Here is an 18,369-nt window from a genome sequence, read left to right as displayed (position 1 = left end):
AAAAAAAAAAAAAAAAAAAAAAAAAAAGAAAAAAAAAAAAGAAAGAAAGAAAGTGGTGTAAGAATAGCATTGATGGACAGCAGGGGCGGGACCAGTACAGGAAAGGGCGTGGCTTGGTGAGGCATCAGCACCTCCACATTCCAAAGACTAGTAGGACCCTGGGTCCCAGAAGGAGTGAAGACAGGTGCTCAGGTTTAAAAACCGATTTATAGTAATTCTGTCCACCCCTACCTAAGATGCACACACTTCTGAATTCTTGAGATACCAGATATGTTTAAATTGTTTTTAGTTTTTAAAAAGGGCCCCAAAATAAAGGAAGATTGAACTATTTTCTTCTCTACTCTCTCTACTGCCCGGAGAAAGAGAGAGAGAGGGAAAGGGAGAGGGAGAGGGAGAGGGAGAGAAAGAGAGAGAGAGAACCCCTAGCCTGCAAAAGGTTACAAATTCCTCCACCCCACACATAGCTCTTCCCTTTTCCTCGTGAGTCCCTTGGTTTTTCTGGATGTCTGTGGTGGGTTTTCTGTTCGTGGGTGGGTACACACAGGGGTTTATGTTTGCCTGCAGTCTCATCCACTAAGCCTCATCCCCAGCCTTCCCCGGTGGTGCATCTTCTCAGCACTTGGCATTTCTCCATCTTTACTGAAAGCGCGTGCTGGCTTCAACTTGCGGGAGTCACCGTCGTCACTCAGCCCACATCCCCTCTCCTCGCTCTCCACCATGTTCTGACTTTCCTTCTCACAGGCGGTTCATCTCTGTGTGCTTGGAGATTTTCTTTCCAACTTAACCCGTTTCTTTACCTGGTGCGCAAGGCGGGGAGCGGGGAGGAAGTGGACAGAGGACAGGCGCCCTCTGCTGGGCTTCTGTAATAAAAATAAAGTGTGAACTGTGTGGATTCTCAGAGAACTAACTCAGGTCCCTGGCTCTGTGGTCTTATGGGTAACCCTGGACAGAAGAGGTTGGAGGGCAGGACTAAGGAGTTCTTTGAAGGACCAGAGAGCAGAGACAGAAATTCTATTCTTTCTAAAAGGTTTCTGGGTTTAGGCAAAAGCTCAGGTCAGTTCACTGTGGATTTATTTGCATGGGGCCAAAATGAGGAGGGTGGGGAATTCGGGCTTGATAAGAAAGCTGTGTGTGTGTGTGTGTGTGTGTGTGTGTGTGTGTGTCCTTGCCCGCCTGCACATATACAATTACTCTCAGAGGCCAGTAGAGGGCGACAGATTCTTCTGATGCCAGAGTTACAATTGGTCCTGAGCTACCCAGGATTGGTGTTGGAACCCAAACTAAGGTCTCTGAAGAGCAGTGCATGCTATTAACTGTTGGGCCATCTCTCCAGCCCCATACACCGCATTATTAAACATTCATTATATATAGTCTGTTGACATACACACAGGAAAAAAAAAAACCCACATAGGGCAATGTTCTCGCCTGGGACACAAATGCAGGAACGCTAGAAGACTTCCACAAGAGTCATCACAGGAAGTGCTGGATAATGAAATCAATATTTATAAGCAGCCATGTCTCTCTGTTAAGATACCAAAACCAGCCGGGCGGTGGTGGCACATGCCTTTAATCCCAGCACTCAGGAGGCAGAGGCAGGTGGATTTCTGAGTTCGAGGCCAGCCTGGTCTACAGAGTGAGTTCCAGGACAGCCAGGGCTACGCAGAGAAACCCTGTCTCGAAAAACAAAAACAAACAAACAAAAAAAGATACCAAAACCATGAGTTCCACAGAACCTCACCCATCATCCACTGACCCTGGAGAAAGGTGCCTGAGAAGGCATTCCAGTGCGTCACAGGCCTTCCGGCCAGACTCCAGCCTTAACCAGGCAGCAGAGTCACGGGACCATCATTTGCCACTTTTTCTCTCTCCTCAAGGTCAGTAATCTGTCATGGATGATCTCAAACCGTCTGGGTTGCTTCGGGCCAGAAGGACTCTCTGGATGTCCCATCAGGTGACAGGCTCTGCTGAGGGCAGGATGGAGCTGGGCTTCAGAGACGAAGTATCTCAGGGGCCGGAGGGACCCCAGACTTAGGCCCCTGGTGACGTCCATGCTAGGTGGGGACTTCTGGGAGAAAAGAAGGGTGTGTGATTTTCAGTTGTTCGGGCCGGTGTGACTCAGCATAGCTGTGTACAGGGAGTACCCTAGGATGGATGCTAAAGCCCTTAGCCCACTCCTGACCCTGAATTCCTCCAACTAGACCACGACAATAATAGTAGTCGTAATAATAACAAAAACCTTTCCTCTAGAGTCTATCCATCTTGTCTCTCTCTGCTAATTATTACCCTGAAACCCACAGGGAAGTCCTTGAATGAGCTCAGGGCTGGGCCCACTTGAAGCATAGCTAACTGATGAGCAGCTCTGCAGGGAATGCACTTGCTTTCTGCATGCCTGTGTCCCTGTGCCTCCTGGAGGTCACGGCAGGAACCTGGGGTGCTCAAGACCCAGAGGGCAGGTCCCAGAGCCTGGGCTGGTTATCAAGCTGCAGCTTTTCCTTCTCCCGAGGCTCCACCTGGTGGGTGGATCCTGGATTTCCTTTTTAGAGCAGAGCTGGGCTCCATTCTCCCTGCATGAGATCTGTTAGGTCAGTTTCTGCCTCCATCACAGATGGGACAGTCTGGATTTCTCTCCCACAGCCAAGCCAAATGCATAAAATTACCTATTCTCAGGGCTGTGTTTCCACGGATACCAGTTGATGTGTTTATAAAAGGATAAAGAGAAGGGAGATCTGTTCTATGGAGGTATAGTTAAGTATGGGGGAAGGGGGTATCTCAGGGGGCCCATGCCAAGGCATCCCTTCCCCCTGAGGGACCAGCCACACAACGATGGTAGAGTATAGAATAGAGTTTATTCAGGGTGTGGAGAGGGGAGTTAAGAGGGGAGTTAGTAGAGGTAGAGAAAGGCAGAGAGAGAGAGAGAGAGAGAGAGAGAGAGAGATTGAGAGAGATTGAGAGAGAGAAAGTAAAGAAGTAAAGGCCAGCCATGAGCACGTGGAGAAAGAGGGGGGGTGAGGGGTGAGGGGACAGAGTGGGAGCAAGAAGGGAAGTGCAAGGGAGGGAGGAGTGAGCAAGCAGCCCCTTTTATAGTGGGTCAGGCCTACCTGGCTGTTGCCAGGTAACTGTGGGGTGGAGTTTAGACAGAATGCTAACACTAGTCAATCCTCCCATCACACTAGGGAGTCCTCCTTCCCTAAACCTCTGAAACTGCCCATTGAAACCGAATCTACAGGGCCTTTGTAAAACCACTCGTGATCACCTGGTTCACTGCCATGGTGTCTGGTGTCTCCTTGCCTTCCACACCCTCCACAATGACCTTGGTACCCGCCCACCACGCTTCCACTACACGATGTGAGACCATAGCAGCTTCAACAGCGTCCATCTCAGTCACATCCTCCACCGCAATGTCTGTGCCAATGAGGGTCTCCGGCACACTTCCTGAGGCCACCGCTGTCTCTGACAGAACCCTAGTTTGTGTCCCCACCACTCCAAATACCGGCAATTCTTCCTCTGCAGCATCTCTGTTCCAGTTCAGGCTCTGAGGCTACTAAAGCTTTTACTAGAGACCCTGGACAATGGCAGTGTCCTCCACAGAAACTAGAGCACCTGATAGAGCCACCACTGCTTCTGTTACCTATCATGACTTCTGAAAGAGACTCCACGAATAACCTCAACAGCTCCAAATACCTCTATCCTGGACACAGCCCTGTGGCAGCATCCCCAACATAGTCCTCAGATGATAAGGACCAGACAGTCCTTCCACTAACTGAATACGTTTCTCAAAGACCGTATGATTTCCCTTATAATAGGGCCAGCATCAATACACACAGTGTATTTAGTCAGGGTTCCCTAGAGTCACAGAACATATGGGATCTCTCTATATAGATTAAGGGGATCTGTTGGAATGACTCACAGGCTGCAATCCAGCTAACCCAGCAATGGGCAGCTGTAAATGGGAAACCCAAGAATCTAGTAGTTGCTCAGTCCCACGAGGCTAGGTGTTTCAGCTGTCTTCTTGTACAAGCTGGAATCCTGAAGACATAGGTTCCAACAGATGTGCTGTCAAGTAAGTGCAAGCAGGCAAAGAAGAGAATCTTCCTTCTTCCATTGTTCTTAGGTCTCCAGCAGAAGGTGTGGCCCAGATTAAAGGTGTGTACCACCACGCTGGGACCTAAGATGTGCCTTGCTTGGAACTTGCCCTGTCCCAAGCTGGCCTTGAACTCAGAGATCTGCTTGCCTCTGTCTCCTGGGATTAAAGGCATGCCTGGGCCTAAGTTTTTCATGGCCACTGTGGCTCAAGATCAGGATCGAAAGCCTGTTGTCTTTCAGCCTCAAGATCTGGATCACAAGTGTGCCCTCCATTTCTGGATTGCTGTTCACTCCAGATATAGACAACTGGGAATAGCCATCAGACATACACCCCACAAACAGGGTCAGACCAGCCGGATATTTCACCCCTGTCCCACAGTTCTCGAGTTTCAGTTGTTATGCGTGTTATAGGACTGAGTTTTTGCACAGTAAGTGAGAATATGTGGAAAAAGAGAAAAAGCATCATTTTAGTATCCAAATAGATTTTGGGTGACATTTATATAATTTTTTTTTTTTTGAGACAGGGTTTCTCTGTGTAGCCCTGGCTGTCCTGGAACTCACTCTGTAGACCAGGCTGGCCTTGAACTCAGAAATCCACCTTCCTCTGCCTCCCAAGTGCTGGGATTAAAGTCGTGTGCCACCACTGCCCAGCAAAATTAATTTTTTACAAGTTTTTATTACATGCATTTACTGACTGCAGGAAGTGGAATGCATGCACCATGGCTGGGACACGGAGGTCGGAGGAAAACTTGGGGAAGTGGATTCTTTCCTTCTACCATTCGAGTCTTGGGGATTAAATGCTGGTCCTCAGGGTCAGCAGCTGGCACGTTTGCCTGCTGAGCTGTCTTGCATGCTCTATAGTGAACAGGGCTGTGGTTCAGGTAGGTGTAGCTCTAGACTGTGACATAGACTCAGTTGCCTACCTTCCCGTTCCTGCCTCGACTTCCCTCCATCACTGACTGTAACCTGGAGCTGTACACCGAATAAACTTTTGGTCAGGGTGTTTTGTCATAGCAATAGAATGAAACAATACTGTGTAATGGAGTGGGGGGGGGATCCTCTCTGAAAATATCCTGAAGGAGAAGAGATGGCTGGTAGGTCTCCAGGGAATGTGGAGTTGGCAGGAGAGCCAACAGTGCCCAAGGTAAAAGGGAGACTGAGCCAGCCATGGTGACACACACCTATAAAGCTAGCATACCTATAAAGCTAGCACCCAGGGGCTGTAGCTGGAGGGACAGGAATTTGAGGGCAATGTAAAGTGACCCTAGATAAACAAACAAACCTGGATTGACATAAAACATTAAAGAAGAACAAGGAAGCAAAAAGAAACCCATAGAATTTGAGCTTAAGTTATTTTAAGCTTCGTGGACCAGTCCAGGTGGACTGTCTAGGAGTGGGTCCTCACTCAAATCTAGAACCCGCCCTGCAAATATAAACTAAAATGAAATTCATCCCTCCTAGGAGGAAATACAAGTAAAATTGCCTGTCTCTTGGTATGGTACAGGGAAGGGTAAGAAACACATGCCTGTGAAAACAAACAGTACATTCAACAGTATTTAATATGACTTTCAGCTAGCGTCACACACTGAAGGTCACTCGAAAGACCCTAGTCCCATGACACTGGAGGCTCAGCCTCCTAGAGTCAAGAAATCTTACATAAAAGACTTGGAATTTGTTTATTTATTGCTATTGAGTTCTTTGAAAAAGGGTCTCACTATGTAGCACTGGCTGGTCTGGGGCTCACTACACAGGCAAGGCTGATCTTAAACTCACAAAGATCTGCCTGGGTCTGCCTCCCAAGTGCTAGGATTAAAGGTATAAGCCATGCCTGGTCCTTAGATGACTTGGGCTGGGATCAAAGCCTTTCACACACACACACACACACACACACACACACACACACACACACACACACACACACACACCAGCGTGCTCTCCATACTCTGCAGCACCAGTAATGCTCCCATTCCCACGCATGCCCACTTATCATGCAGAAACTCACTATTTATTTTGATTTTATATGTGTGTCTTGCCTACAAATACACCACATGAGTGAAGTACCCCAGGATCCAGACGAGGACACTGGATCCCCTGCAACTGGAGTTGTAATTGTCTGTGAGCCATCTTGTGGATGTTAGGATCCTAACCCGGGTCCTTTGGAAGAACAGACAGTGTTCTTAATTTCTAACTCATCTCTTCAACTCCTACAAAGAGTGTTTTAAAAATAAAAAATAAAAGCAACAGAATCAGCTTGGTTAAAAGCATTTGTTGTTCTCCCAGAGACATGAATTCAGTACCCAGTACCCACAGAGGTGACTCAGCCCCAGTACCCTTTTCTGCACCACACCACACCAATAAATGTTGTTCTTTTATACAGGGTCTCTCTTTGTAATCCTGGCTGTCCTAGAACTTGATTTTTAGACGAGTTTGGCTTTGAACTCACTGATATCCTCCTGCCTCTGCTTCCTGAGTGCTGGGATTAAAGAGGCATACCACCATGCATGATGTAAAATTGTTTTTTGTTTTTTGTTTTTTGTTTTTGTTTTTGTTTTTGTTTTTAAGAGGAGAAAATGGGACCAGGTGTGGTGGTTCACGCCTTTACTGACATCACTCACGAGGCAGAGGCCAGGGGATCTCTGTGAATTAAGGCTATCCTTTAAAGAATCCTCCAATGGCCATGCCTGTGTGCGCTTGGGAAAACATGCATGTGCTCTCTGGGGAAGGCCATTCCTTCAGCTCGGCTTTCAGAGAACGTCTACCGTCGATATTCTCGGGGAAATCCACACAGTGTCAGATATCTTAAATGTAGAAAGACACCAGGAGAGAGAGCCAAGGAGGAAACAAACAAAATCAAGCTGGCTCGGGTGCATAAAGACTTTCACTGTTAGAAACATTAACTGTAGAAGCAAATGGGTTTAAATGTGCGTGTCATGGCTTCATAGCTACCCACAAACATCCATGGGCAGCTTTAGGGTCAGCTTTAGGGTTTGTTTGTTTGTTTGTTTGTTTGTTTTGAGGGGTGGGAGTTAGATATGTTTATTGAGACAGGGTTTCATGTAGCTTAGGTTGACTTTGAACTTACTATGTAGCTGAGGCTGGTTTTGAACCCTGTATTCTCTGCTTCCCCCTCCCGAGTCCTGGTATTCCAGGCATGTGCTATCACACCCAGTTAGGTTGACCAAGTTGTTTTCCTCAGTTTCTCTTCTGTATGCCGTTGTGTGACAATGTTCAGCTGATGGCACATAAGCCAGTAATGTTGCCTCTCACGAAGGAAAAAGAATAAAGTAAAATTAAAGCCAGGGGCGGTAGCTCTGTGGTGGTGGGAGGTCTGTCTGGTGTGCAGAAGGCTCAGGGTTCCATCCCAAGCACCACACAGACACAAAAGGAAAAACAATTGCTGGATCTAATGGTGTATCTATACCTAGCACTGGGGAGACTAAGGAGGGGATCGGGGTCTGTAGTTTGAGGCCAACCTGGGCTACACAGCAAACCCCCATCTCAGAAAGCAAATTCCCAGACCACAGAAGACAGAATGAAAGTGCTTACGGCATTAGTGCGTGACCTGAAAGATGAGTCATGGGAATTAATAAAGTGTTCCTTGCTTCCTGCTTTGAGCATGAGTAGAGAGATTAGTGACACTTAGATTCTGATCAGTACACACAGTACGACTTTTGGAAAATAGCTAAATCAAAACTCTGAATTTGCATCCAAGATCCCCACTTCCGGCTGAGTCTGGATTGGGCTGGCAAGGTCTGTTTCTTAGAGAGCTACGGGTTTTAGAATAAGGGCTGCTGGAAGACTGGAGCCTCTTGTCTTAGTTTCAGGAGAGGCCCATCATGGCCACACTGGATACTCACCTCTGAGTCTTATGCAGCGCGCCACATCCCTTCCTGTCTCAGGCTCATTTGTTCCAATCTGTTTCACATCTCCAGGTACCTGCCAGCTTTCTCACAACAGGTCTTATTCATAAAAAATGTCCACTCACCTGCATACTGACGGGCAGAAACGTTTCCCCTTGCTTGAAGTTTCTCCCCTCTCACAGGCTGACTAACCAGTGGCATCTGTCATCCTGGCATGTGGTGTCCCTTCCCCATGTCCCCCCAAACCCTCTGCTCATTTGGATCTGTCCAGTCACACTCGTCTAGCTGACCATGTGTGCTCTGAGCTGGCAACATCCAAGTGTCCAGACCAAACTCAATGCTCATAGAGGATTCAGACTCTTTGTATTCCATTAAACTCAGACGCCGAAAGCAGAGCCCGTGACTTACCATGGTGTATGCTATGGAAAGATGCCTTGCTGGGAAAGGTGAGGAGGGTCCTAGGTGGGGAATCCATGGAGGGGCACACCGATGGTTGAGAGTCAAGAGGCCTAAGGGGAGGTGACTGGAACTTCGAGGAGGGTTGATGCTTTCCTCATGGTCAGGGCTTTCTTGGTCTGGAGAGAACAGGGAAGGAACAGAGAACCTAGTATATTCCTAAAAACCCTTTCTTCATTATCTCAACTATGTGATCCATTCCACTCACAAGAGCTTCTGCCATGACATCATCCACCATGACATCACCCACCATGACATCATCCACCATGACATCACCCACCATGACATCATCCACCATGACATCAACCATCATGTTCCAATGAATAGCTTTCACCAGAGCCAAGCATTGGGGGCTGCCTGATCTTGGTTTTTAAGACTCCTAAAATATGAGCTAAAGCAACTTTTTTGTTTTTAAGCCTCCAGCTTCAGGCATTGCCCCAATTAATAGTAATTGTCAACTTGACACAGCCTAGCATCATCTGAGAGAAGTCTGGATGGAGGAATTACCTGGAGTATATTGGCCTATAGGTATATCTGTAGGATATCTTGATTGTTGATACAGAAGGGTCCAGCCCACTGTGAGCAGCACTATCCCTATGTAGATGGTCTTTCACTGTATATGGAAGCTAGCTGAACATGAGCCAGCAAGGGAGCTAAAGAGTGAGAGAGAAAAAACAGCCTTTCTGTTTCTGTTTCATGGTTTCTGCCTCAAGCTCCTCCTTGTATCTCTTTTCTGACTTCCCTCAATGGTAGGCTGTGACCTCGAAGTGTAAGCCTACCAGGCTTACAATCAATCAATCAATCAATCAATCAATCAATCTTTCTCTCCCTAAATTGCTTTTGGTCAGACTGTTTTGTCACAGCAACAGAGATCAAACTAAGATGAGTCCTTTGTGATAACAACAGAAAACGGACAAAGACAGAACACAAAGATGGCTCCGCTGACCCTGGGTCTTCTCTCTTCCTAGGTTGATTCAGTGTGAGCCAATGAGTGTACCACACGCCTACTATCCAGGCTCCCCGTTCCCTACCCATGGCTCCCTTTCAAGTCCTATGTTTTCATTTGCTTCGGTGACATAGGGTCCTGCCCTTCAGCTGAGATCCTTAGGACTTCTTCTCTGCTAACGTCAAACCACAGAATTTCTTGACCAGGAAACAAATGAGCTAGAACAGGTTTCTGACCCCATCCCTGCCTCAGGGGCGGATCCTTTGCCTCTGACAATCTTGATCCTCTTTCCTTTTTCTCTTCCTGTTTCAACCCAGCACAGTGTGATCATGCCATTCTTTGCCTAAGTACCATCCCCTTGACCCCTAGGCCGTTGCCTTCCCAGACTCAGTACTGTTTCCTTGGCAGTCTGTCAAGACAAGAGCCCAGCCTCTCCCTGGCCCACAGGAACCTATAAAGGTCTCAGCCACACTTCAGTGATGAGAACAAGGTGACAGCCCAGTGCCGAGGACACTTAACATCTCAGGCATCTGACTGCCTCCTTCCCAGGTGCAAAGCCCTTAGAAGAACGGAGCTCTTGGAAGCCCATCTTTACCTCCTCTTTCTCAAGAAACTCTCTAGAACTTGGCCACATTTTGGGATCCAGGTGTCTTTGCCTGCCAGTCACAGGGAGGCAGAGGAAGATGCAGAGCAGAAGCAGCCTCTGGTGCTGGCTGCTTTTGCAGATCCTGCTTTTAGAAAGTGGTGAGTGATTTTTATCTAAACGCGGATGGTCTGGCTGCTTCTGAGGAGACGGGAGACATTGGGACAAGCTCCGGTTTTCTCCACAAAGAGCCATCCTTTTATCTCGTCAGGGCAATGGTGTATCACTGCCCAGGAACCAGCAATGGACACCGTAGTCTCTGGTCTCACATTGCCTACAACCTAAGCCATGGCTCCACTTACTAAGCACGCTTTCCCAGGCCTTGGTGTATGCATCTGTGAATGAGGATAACCTGTGTGGTGTAGGCTAGGTGTTTAAATATTGAGAAGACTTAATGGTTTTTTTTTTAAGAATTATTTATTTATTTTATGTATATGAGTACACTGTAGCTGTCTTTAAACACACCAGAAGAGGACATCCAATCCCATTACAGATGGTTGTGAGCCACCATGTGGTTGCTGGGAATTGAACTCGGGACCTCTGGAAGAGCAGTCAGTGCTCTTAACCACTGAACCATCTCTCTAGCCTGTGACTTAACTGGTTTGGTTTTTTTTAAGGGTCATTTCTCTCCGGTCTGTAACCCTAATTCTAAATCACCCTAAGCTGATCTTAGATCAAGAAGAATAGGATCTAAAACGATAGCTGGGAGGGGGGGGGAACAGGCCCATAATTCCAGCTCTGGGGAGCCTGAGGTGGGAAAATGGCAAGGCTTATCTGGGCTTTGGAGCAAGTTCAACAGTAGCCTTGCCAACGTGGTAAGACTCTGTCTTGAAATAACATAGTATAGAATGAAACAAGAAGCTAGAGGTAGCTCGTGGGCAGGGTGCTTGCCCAGCAAGTGGGAGACCGTGGGTTTGGAATTCAGCAAAAGATTGGGAAAAAAAAAAAACTCAAATCAAAGCAAACAAGTAGAGCTGGGCATGGTTCCTCATGCCTGAGGTCTCAGCAGCCAGCCAGAGCTACCTACCTAGTAGGACTGTCTGAAAATTTAAAAATGGGCAGAGGATAATAAGTGATCTATTGGCAAGTTAATTTTAAAGACAACAGTGATCATAAAATTAAAGGAAGGCTCTCTGTGTGAGGTGGTTGTGAAGGAGGCACCATCTCAAGTAGACAGGAAGAACCTTCTGGATTCTACAAAAGAGCAAAAGGTGAAAGACCCCATTGGGTGTTAGCCTCACTGGGCTTCTTCCAGGAGGCTTCTGATATGTTATGATAAAGGCTGGGCTACTGTTGTGGGTAAGAAACCCCTCAGTGTTTCTCGGCACGGGGACCTGTCATCTCAGCACAGGAGGATTGTGAGTCAGTTCAAAGACAACCTTGGTACAGAATGAGCCCTCTCAAAAACCTGAAAGCCTTGACTGTTTTTTACTTTGGTTCTGACATCAATGAACACTCCATGCTCTGCCTGCACAGAAGCAGGAAGTGGGAATCCTGGGGGGAATTCATCGTTTTGAACCAAAAATCAAGCCAACTAACAATTTACTTTATGTAAATTGTCTGCCTGCATATCCATGCGCCATGTGTGCACAGAGCTGGGGAGAGCAGAACAGGGCTGTTGGATTCCCTGGAGCTGGAGTTATAAGTAGTTGCCTCGTGTGGATGTTGGGAGCCAAACTTGGGTCCCCTGAAAGCCATAAGTGGTCTTAGCCATCAAGCCACCTTTCCAGTCCCTTTCCCAAACTATATTTTGATTCATTAATTTTATCGTTCAAGACATTCCCAGTCAAGTCCACCCCTTTTCACTTGCCTGGTCTACTTTGGGTCATCCTTAGCTGACCTCCAAGAAGGAACCATGACCTGGAATTGTGAGCCGAATAAATCCTTCCTCCCTTCAGGTTGCTTTTGTTGGAGGTTTTATAACAGCAATAGAATACATTAATGTTTACACACACCACACAACACACACTTATATAAAACTTTTATCCAGTTACCTGGTAATTCTCCACCCCCACCCTCTTCTCTCTGTGTTTCTCTCTGTGTGTCTATGCATGTGTCTATGTATGTGTGTGTGTTTGTACATGAGTGTTTGCACATTCAAGCTGAGGTTCAAAGGCAGGTCTTTACCTGTATTTGGCAAACGCTTACCACTAAGGTGGGCCCCAGCCCTCCAATTCCTTTCTGGTATTTTTTTTTAAAACTGAGATTTTGTTAATGTGAGAATATAGAATGTTTATCAGATGGGCTGGAGAGATGGCTCAGCGGTTAAGAGCATTGACTATTTTTCCAAAGGTCCTGAGTTCGATTCCCAGCAACCACATGGTGGCTCAGAACCATCCTTAGTGAGATCTGGCGCCCTCTTCTGGAGTGTCGGAAGACAGCTACAGTGTACTTACATATAATAAGTAAATAAATAAATAAATAAATCTTTAAAAAAAAGAATGTTTATCAGATAAACTCAGCCTTGCTTTTTTTTTTAAATTTATTTAACACTTTTTTTTTATTTATTTATTATATGTAAGTACACTGCAGCTGTCTTCAGACACTCCAGAAGAGGGTGCCAGATCTCGTTACGGATGGTTGTGAGCCACCATGTGGTTGCTGGGATTTGAACTCTGGACCTTCGGAAGAGCAGTCGGGTGCTCTTACCCACTGAGCCATCTCACCAGCCCCTCAGCCTTGCTTTTTGATGTTATCATTGCTCTTATTTTGTTTAGCTTCTTGAGAGTGTTTGTTTGTTTGTTTGTTTGTTTAGACATGGTCTGATGTAGGCTAGGCTGGTCTAAAATTCACTGTGGGGCTGGAGAGATGGCTCAGTAGGTTGGAATATGGGATGCTCTTCACAGGACCAAAGGTCCATTCCCAAGCACCCTCTGTAATTCCAGTGCCAGGGATTCCAACACGTTCTTCTGACCTCTGTGGGCACAAGGAAACCATCAATATTTCTAAAACTTGATTAGATAATTAAGAGTGGTGTGCACGGAGCACTGAGGAGCACTGAATAAAATCACCCATGCAATGAATTTAACAAAGGAGAAAGCAGAAAACAAATATATAAGTATGCCCCGGGTACTTATCATGGTCTTATTCAGAAAAAAACTTCTGTTATACCATAGGTTATGCCCGTATTTCCTCCACCACAACTTCAAATCCTGCATCAGAAACGAACAGCATAGCCACAGACTATGAAACCACCCCGACCACCACTCCATCTAGCACTGCCTCAGGATCTACGCCCACCCTGACCACCACTCCATCCAGCACTGCCTCAGGCTCTACACCCACCCCAACCACAACTGCATCCAGCACTGCCTCAGCATCTACAACCACCCAGACCACCACTGTATCCAGCACTGCCTCAGGATCTACACCTACCCCGACCACCACTGCATCCAGCACTGCCTCAGGCTCTACACCCACCCTGACCACCACTGTATCCAGCACTACCTCAGCATCTACAACCACCCAGACCACCACTGCATCCAGCAGTGCCTCAGACTCTAAGCCCACCCTGACCATCAATGAATCCAGCACTGCCTTAGGCTCTACACCCACAACAACCACCACTGTATCCAGCACTGGCTCAGGCTCTACACCCACTCTGACCACCCCTGCATCCAGCACTGTCTCAGACTCTACACCTACTCCGACCACCACTGTATCCAGCACTGCCTCAGGCTCTACACCCACCCTGACCACCAGTGCATCCAGCACTGTCTCAGACTCTACACCCACTCTGACCACCACTGCATCCAGCACTGCCTCAGGCTCTACACCCACCCCAACCACCACTGCATCTAGCACTGCCTCAGGATCTGCACCCACCCCGACCACCACTGTATCCAGCACTGGCTCAGGCTCTACACCCACCCTGACCACCACTGCATCCAGCACTGGCTCAGGCTCTACCCCCACCCTGACCACCACTGAATCCAGCACAGCCTCAGGATCTACGCCCACCCTAACCAACACTGCATCCAGCACTGCCTCAAGATCTACGCCCACCCCGACCACCCCTGCATCCAGCAGTGCTTCAGCATCTATACCCACCCAGACCACCACTCCATCCAGCACTGCCTCAGGATCAACACCCACCCCGACAACCCCTGCACCCAGCACTGCCTCAGCCTCTACACCCACCCCAACCACCACTGCATCTAGCACTGCCTCAGGCTCTACACCCACCCTGACCACCAGTACATCCAGCTCTGCCTCAGGATCTATGCCCACCCGGACCACCACTGCATCCTGCACTGCCTCAGGCTCTACACCCACCCTGACCACCACTGAATCCAGCACAGCCTCAGGATCTACGCTCACCCCAACCACCACTGCATCCAGCAGTGCCTCAGGCCCCTCACCCATCCCGACCACCGCTGCATTCAGCAGTGCCTCAGCCTCTGTACCCACCCAGACCACCACTGAATCCAGCACAGCCTCAGGATCTATGTCCACCCCGACCACCACTGCATCCAGCACTGCTTCAAACACGATGCCCACTCTGACCACCACTGTATCCAGCACTGCCTCAGGATCTACACCTACCCCGACCACCACTGCATCCAGCACTGCCTCAGGCTCTACACCCACCCCAACCACGACTGCACCCAGCACTGCCTCAGCATCTACAACCACCCAGACCACCACTGCATCCAGCAGTGCCTCAGACTCTAAGCCCACCCTGACCACCACTGAATCCAGCACTGCTTCAGACTCTGCGCCCACCCCAACCACCCCTGCATCCAGCAGTGCCTCAGGCTCTACACTCAGCCAGACCACCACTGCATCCAGCAGTGCCTCAGGATCTGCACCCAGCCAGACCACCACTGCATCCAGCACTGGCTCAGGCTCTACACCCACCCTGACCACCACTGCATCCAGCACTGGCTCAGGCTCTACCCCCACCCCAACCACCACTGAATCCAGCACAGCCTCAGGATCTACGCTCACCCCAACCACCACTGCATCCAGCAGTGCCTCAGGCTCTACACCCAGCCAGACCACCACTGCATCCAGCAGTGCCTCAGGCTCTACACCCAGCCAGACCACCACTGCATCCAGCAGTGCCTCAGGCTCTACACCCACCCTGACCACCAGTGCATCCAGCAGTGCTTCAGCATCTATACCCACCCAGACCACCACTCCATCCAGCACTGCCTCAGGATCAACACCCACCCTGACAACCCCTGCACCCAGCACTGCCTCAGCCTCTACACCCACCCCAACCACCACTGCATCCAGCACTGCCTCAGGATCTGCGCCCACCCCGACCACCACTGAATCCAGCACAGCCTCAGGATCTACACCCACCCTGACCACCACTGCATCCAGCTCTGCCTCAGGATCTACGCCCACCCCAACCACCACTGCATCCAGCACTGCCTCAGGATCAACACCCACCCCAACCACCACTGCATCCAGCACTGCCTCAGGATCAACACCCACCCCGACCACCACTGTATCCAGCACTGCCTCAGGCTCTACACCCACCACAACCACCACTGCATCCAGCACTGCCTCAGGCTCTACACCCACCCTGACCACCAGTGCATCCAGCTCTGCCTCAGGATCTACGCCCACCACAACCACCACTGCATCCAGCACTGCCTCAGGCTCTACACCCACCCCAACCACCACTGCATCCAGCACTGCCTCAGGCTCTACACCCACCCCGACCACCACTGTATCCAGCACTGCCTCAGGCTCTACACCCACCCTGACCACCACTGTATCCAGCACTGGCTCAGGCTCTACACCCACCACAACCACCACTGAATCCAGCACTGTTTCAGACTCTGCACCCACCCCAACCACCCCTGCATCCAGCACTGCCTCAGGATCTACACCCACCCCGACCACCAATGCATCCAGCAGTGCCTCAGGCTCTACACCCAGCCAGACCACCACTGCATCCAGCAGTGCCTCAGGATCTGCACCCACCCCGACCACCACTGTATCCAGCACTGCCTCAGGCTCTACACCTACCCTGACCACCCCTGCATCCAGCACTGCCTCAGGCTCTACACCTACCCTGACATACACTGCATCCAGCACTGAGGCAGCCTCTACACCCACCCTNCTGCCTCAGGCTCTACACCTACCCTGACATACACTGCATCCAGCACTGAGGCAGCCTCTACACCCACCCTGACCACCCCTGCATCCAGCACTGCCCCAGGATCTTCATCCACCCCGACCACCCCTGCATCCAGCACTGCCTCAGGATCTACACCTACCCTGACCACCAATGCATCCAGCTCTGCCTCCTCTTCTTCACCCACCCCGACTACCACTGGGCTCAGCAAGACCTCTGCATCTTCACTCAGCTTGATCTCCACTATGACCAGCATAACCTCTGCCTCTACATTCACCTCAGCCTCCATTAGGACCAGCATAGCTTCTGCTTCTACATCCACCTCAGCCTCCATTAGGACCAGCATAGCCTTTGTATCTACATCTACCCCGACCACCTCTGGAACTAGCACAGCCTCAGTCTCTACACTCAACTCGACCTCCATGAGAACCAGCACAGCTTCCAGCTCCAACCTGAGTGCCACCCACACTTCCTCTAGCTTGACAGTTTCCCCTGGAACACACACTACCTCCAGCCATACTGGGACTCCAGTGATGGAAGTGAAGCCCAGTGGATCCCTGAAGCCCTGGGAAATCTTTCTCATCACCCTAGCCTCTGTTATCATGGTCATGGGACTCTCTGCTGGGCTATTTCTTTGTGTGGTGAGTACCCGATATATAACAAGTTGCTTAGGGAAAACAGGGGGTGGTGAATCATAGTGGCCTTACGTCAGAAGTAGACGGGAAGAAATGGAAATCAGGAGAGCTACAAGCAGAACCAGGAAGTTATAATCAGAAGAGTGTATCCACATCCCAGGGAAGTCACTGAATCTGAACAAAGTGTACCAAGACGAGTGGAGGCCAGGGGGAGCTTTAGGGAGGGGGATGGTTAGAGCACGAAAGAAGGGTTGTTGGGAAGAGAGGAGGATGGTTACAAAGTTGCCCATGGTAAGTGCCTGGGAGGAGCAAACAGGACTGTTAAATTGTGGACTCTTTTTCTAGAGAAGATACCTGTCTCTGAGAAATGCTGCTGACGGAATATTCTACAACTCCCATCCTGGTCCTGGAGAATCTGCTATGACTCCAGGGAGCCCTACCTGCTCCTGGAGGAGACCAAGAACCTTCGATGTCATAGAGATGACTGGGATATAATTACTTTCCATGAAACCCAGGACTTCATCTTTCTGAGGAGACCCGGCCGCTGCTTCTTCTGTATACCCCTCTAGGAGTCCCTTTCCAGCTCGGGTCCCTGACATCCCTGAGAAAGATACATGCTTCTCTTCTGTCTTTACCAGACACACGAAGGAGGATAATGCATTGTTTGGTCATTGCACAAAGAAATAAAAACATCCAACATGTCTGAAGAGAGGATCTATATGCATGGGTGGAGGTCTAGAGCTCTGAAGGGAAATTTCCCGGTTACATGGGAGAGCACTCGTTCTAGAAACTGTGTGGCCTTCCCAATCTCCACAGGAAAATCCAGAGGTCACGTTCATGATCCATGTGTGCCCATTTTCTTGGTCTTCCTTGTTTTGTTTTTTTGTTTTTTTCCCGATTGCTGTGATAAGATACCATGACCAAGGCAGCTTATGGGAGACAGAGTTTATTGGGGGCTTATAGTTTAAGAGGGTTAGAGTCCAAACACAGAATGGTGGAGAGCATGGCAGCAGATATGCATGCTGGAGCGGTAGCTAAGATCCCACATCTTGAAACTCAAACGTGAAGCTGAGAAATTCTGTGAATGACTCGAACTTTTGAAATATTAAAGCTCATTCTCAGTAACACAGCTCCTCCCACAAGGCAACACTTCCTCCAACAAGACTACGCCTCCTCCGACAAAGCCACATCCCTCCCACAAGATCACTCCCTCACACGCAAGGCCACATCCCCTCTCACAAGGCCACACCTCCTCTCACAAGATCACTCCCCTCACACAAGGCCACACCTCCTCCCACAAGATCACTCCCCCACACGCAAGGCCACACCCCCTCTCACAAGGCCACACCTCCTCCCACAAGATCACTCCCNCCCCCTCTCACAAGGCCACACCTCCTCCCACAAGATCACTCCCCCACACGCAAGGCCACACCTCCTCCCACAAGATCACTCCCCCACACGCAAGGACACACCCCCTCTCACAAGGCCACACCTCCTCCCACAAGATCACTCCCCTCACACAAGGCCACACCTCTTCCCACAAGATCACACCACACACCCCTCCCACAAGAGCACACCCTAAACAAGGCCACACCCCTCCCACAAGATCACACCTCCCCGAACAAGGCCACACCTCCTGTCATACCTTCTCT

General features: G+C 49.4%; 1 protein-coding gene across 1 annotated transcript; it reads left to right on the top strand.

Moving 5' to 3' along the window:
• The first annotated feature begins 11,843 nt into the window (after positions 1 to 11,843).
• Positions 11,844 to 17,212, top strand: LOC110284035 (flocculation protein FLO11-like). The gene is given in 4 exon segments (XM_021149602.1): positions 11,844 to 11,856; positions 13,105 to 16,062; positions 16,065 to 16,723; positions 17,063 to 17,212. Coding segments are annotated over 4 exon segments (3,780 nt in total).
• The last annotated feature ends 1,157 nt before the right edge of the window (positions 17,213 to 18,369 follow it).

This window comes from Mus caroli, chromosome 17 (genome assembly GCF_900094665.2).
Source record: "Mus caroli chromosome 17, CAROLI_EIJ_v1.1, whole genome shotgun sequence".
Classification (NCBI taxonomy): domain Eukaryota; kingdom Metazoa; phylum Chordata; class Mammalia; order Rodentia; family Muridae; genus Mus; species Mus caroli.
The sequence above is the reverse complement of the archived record's forward strand: the minus strand, read 5'-3'. Positions and strand labels throughout refer to the sequence as shown.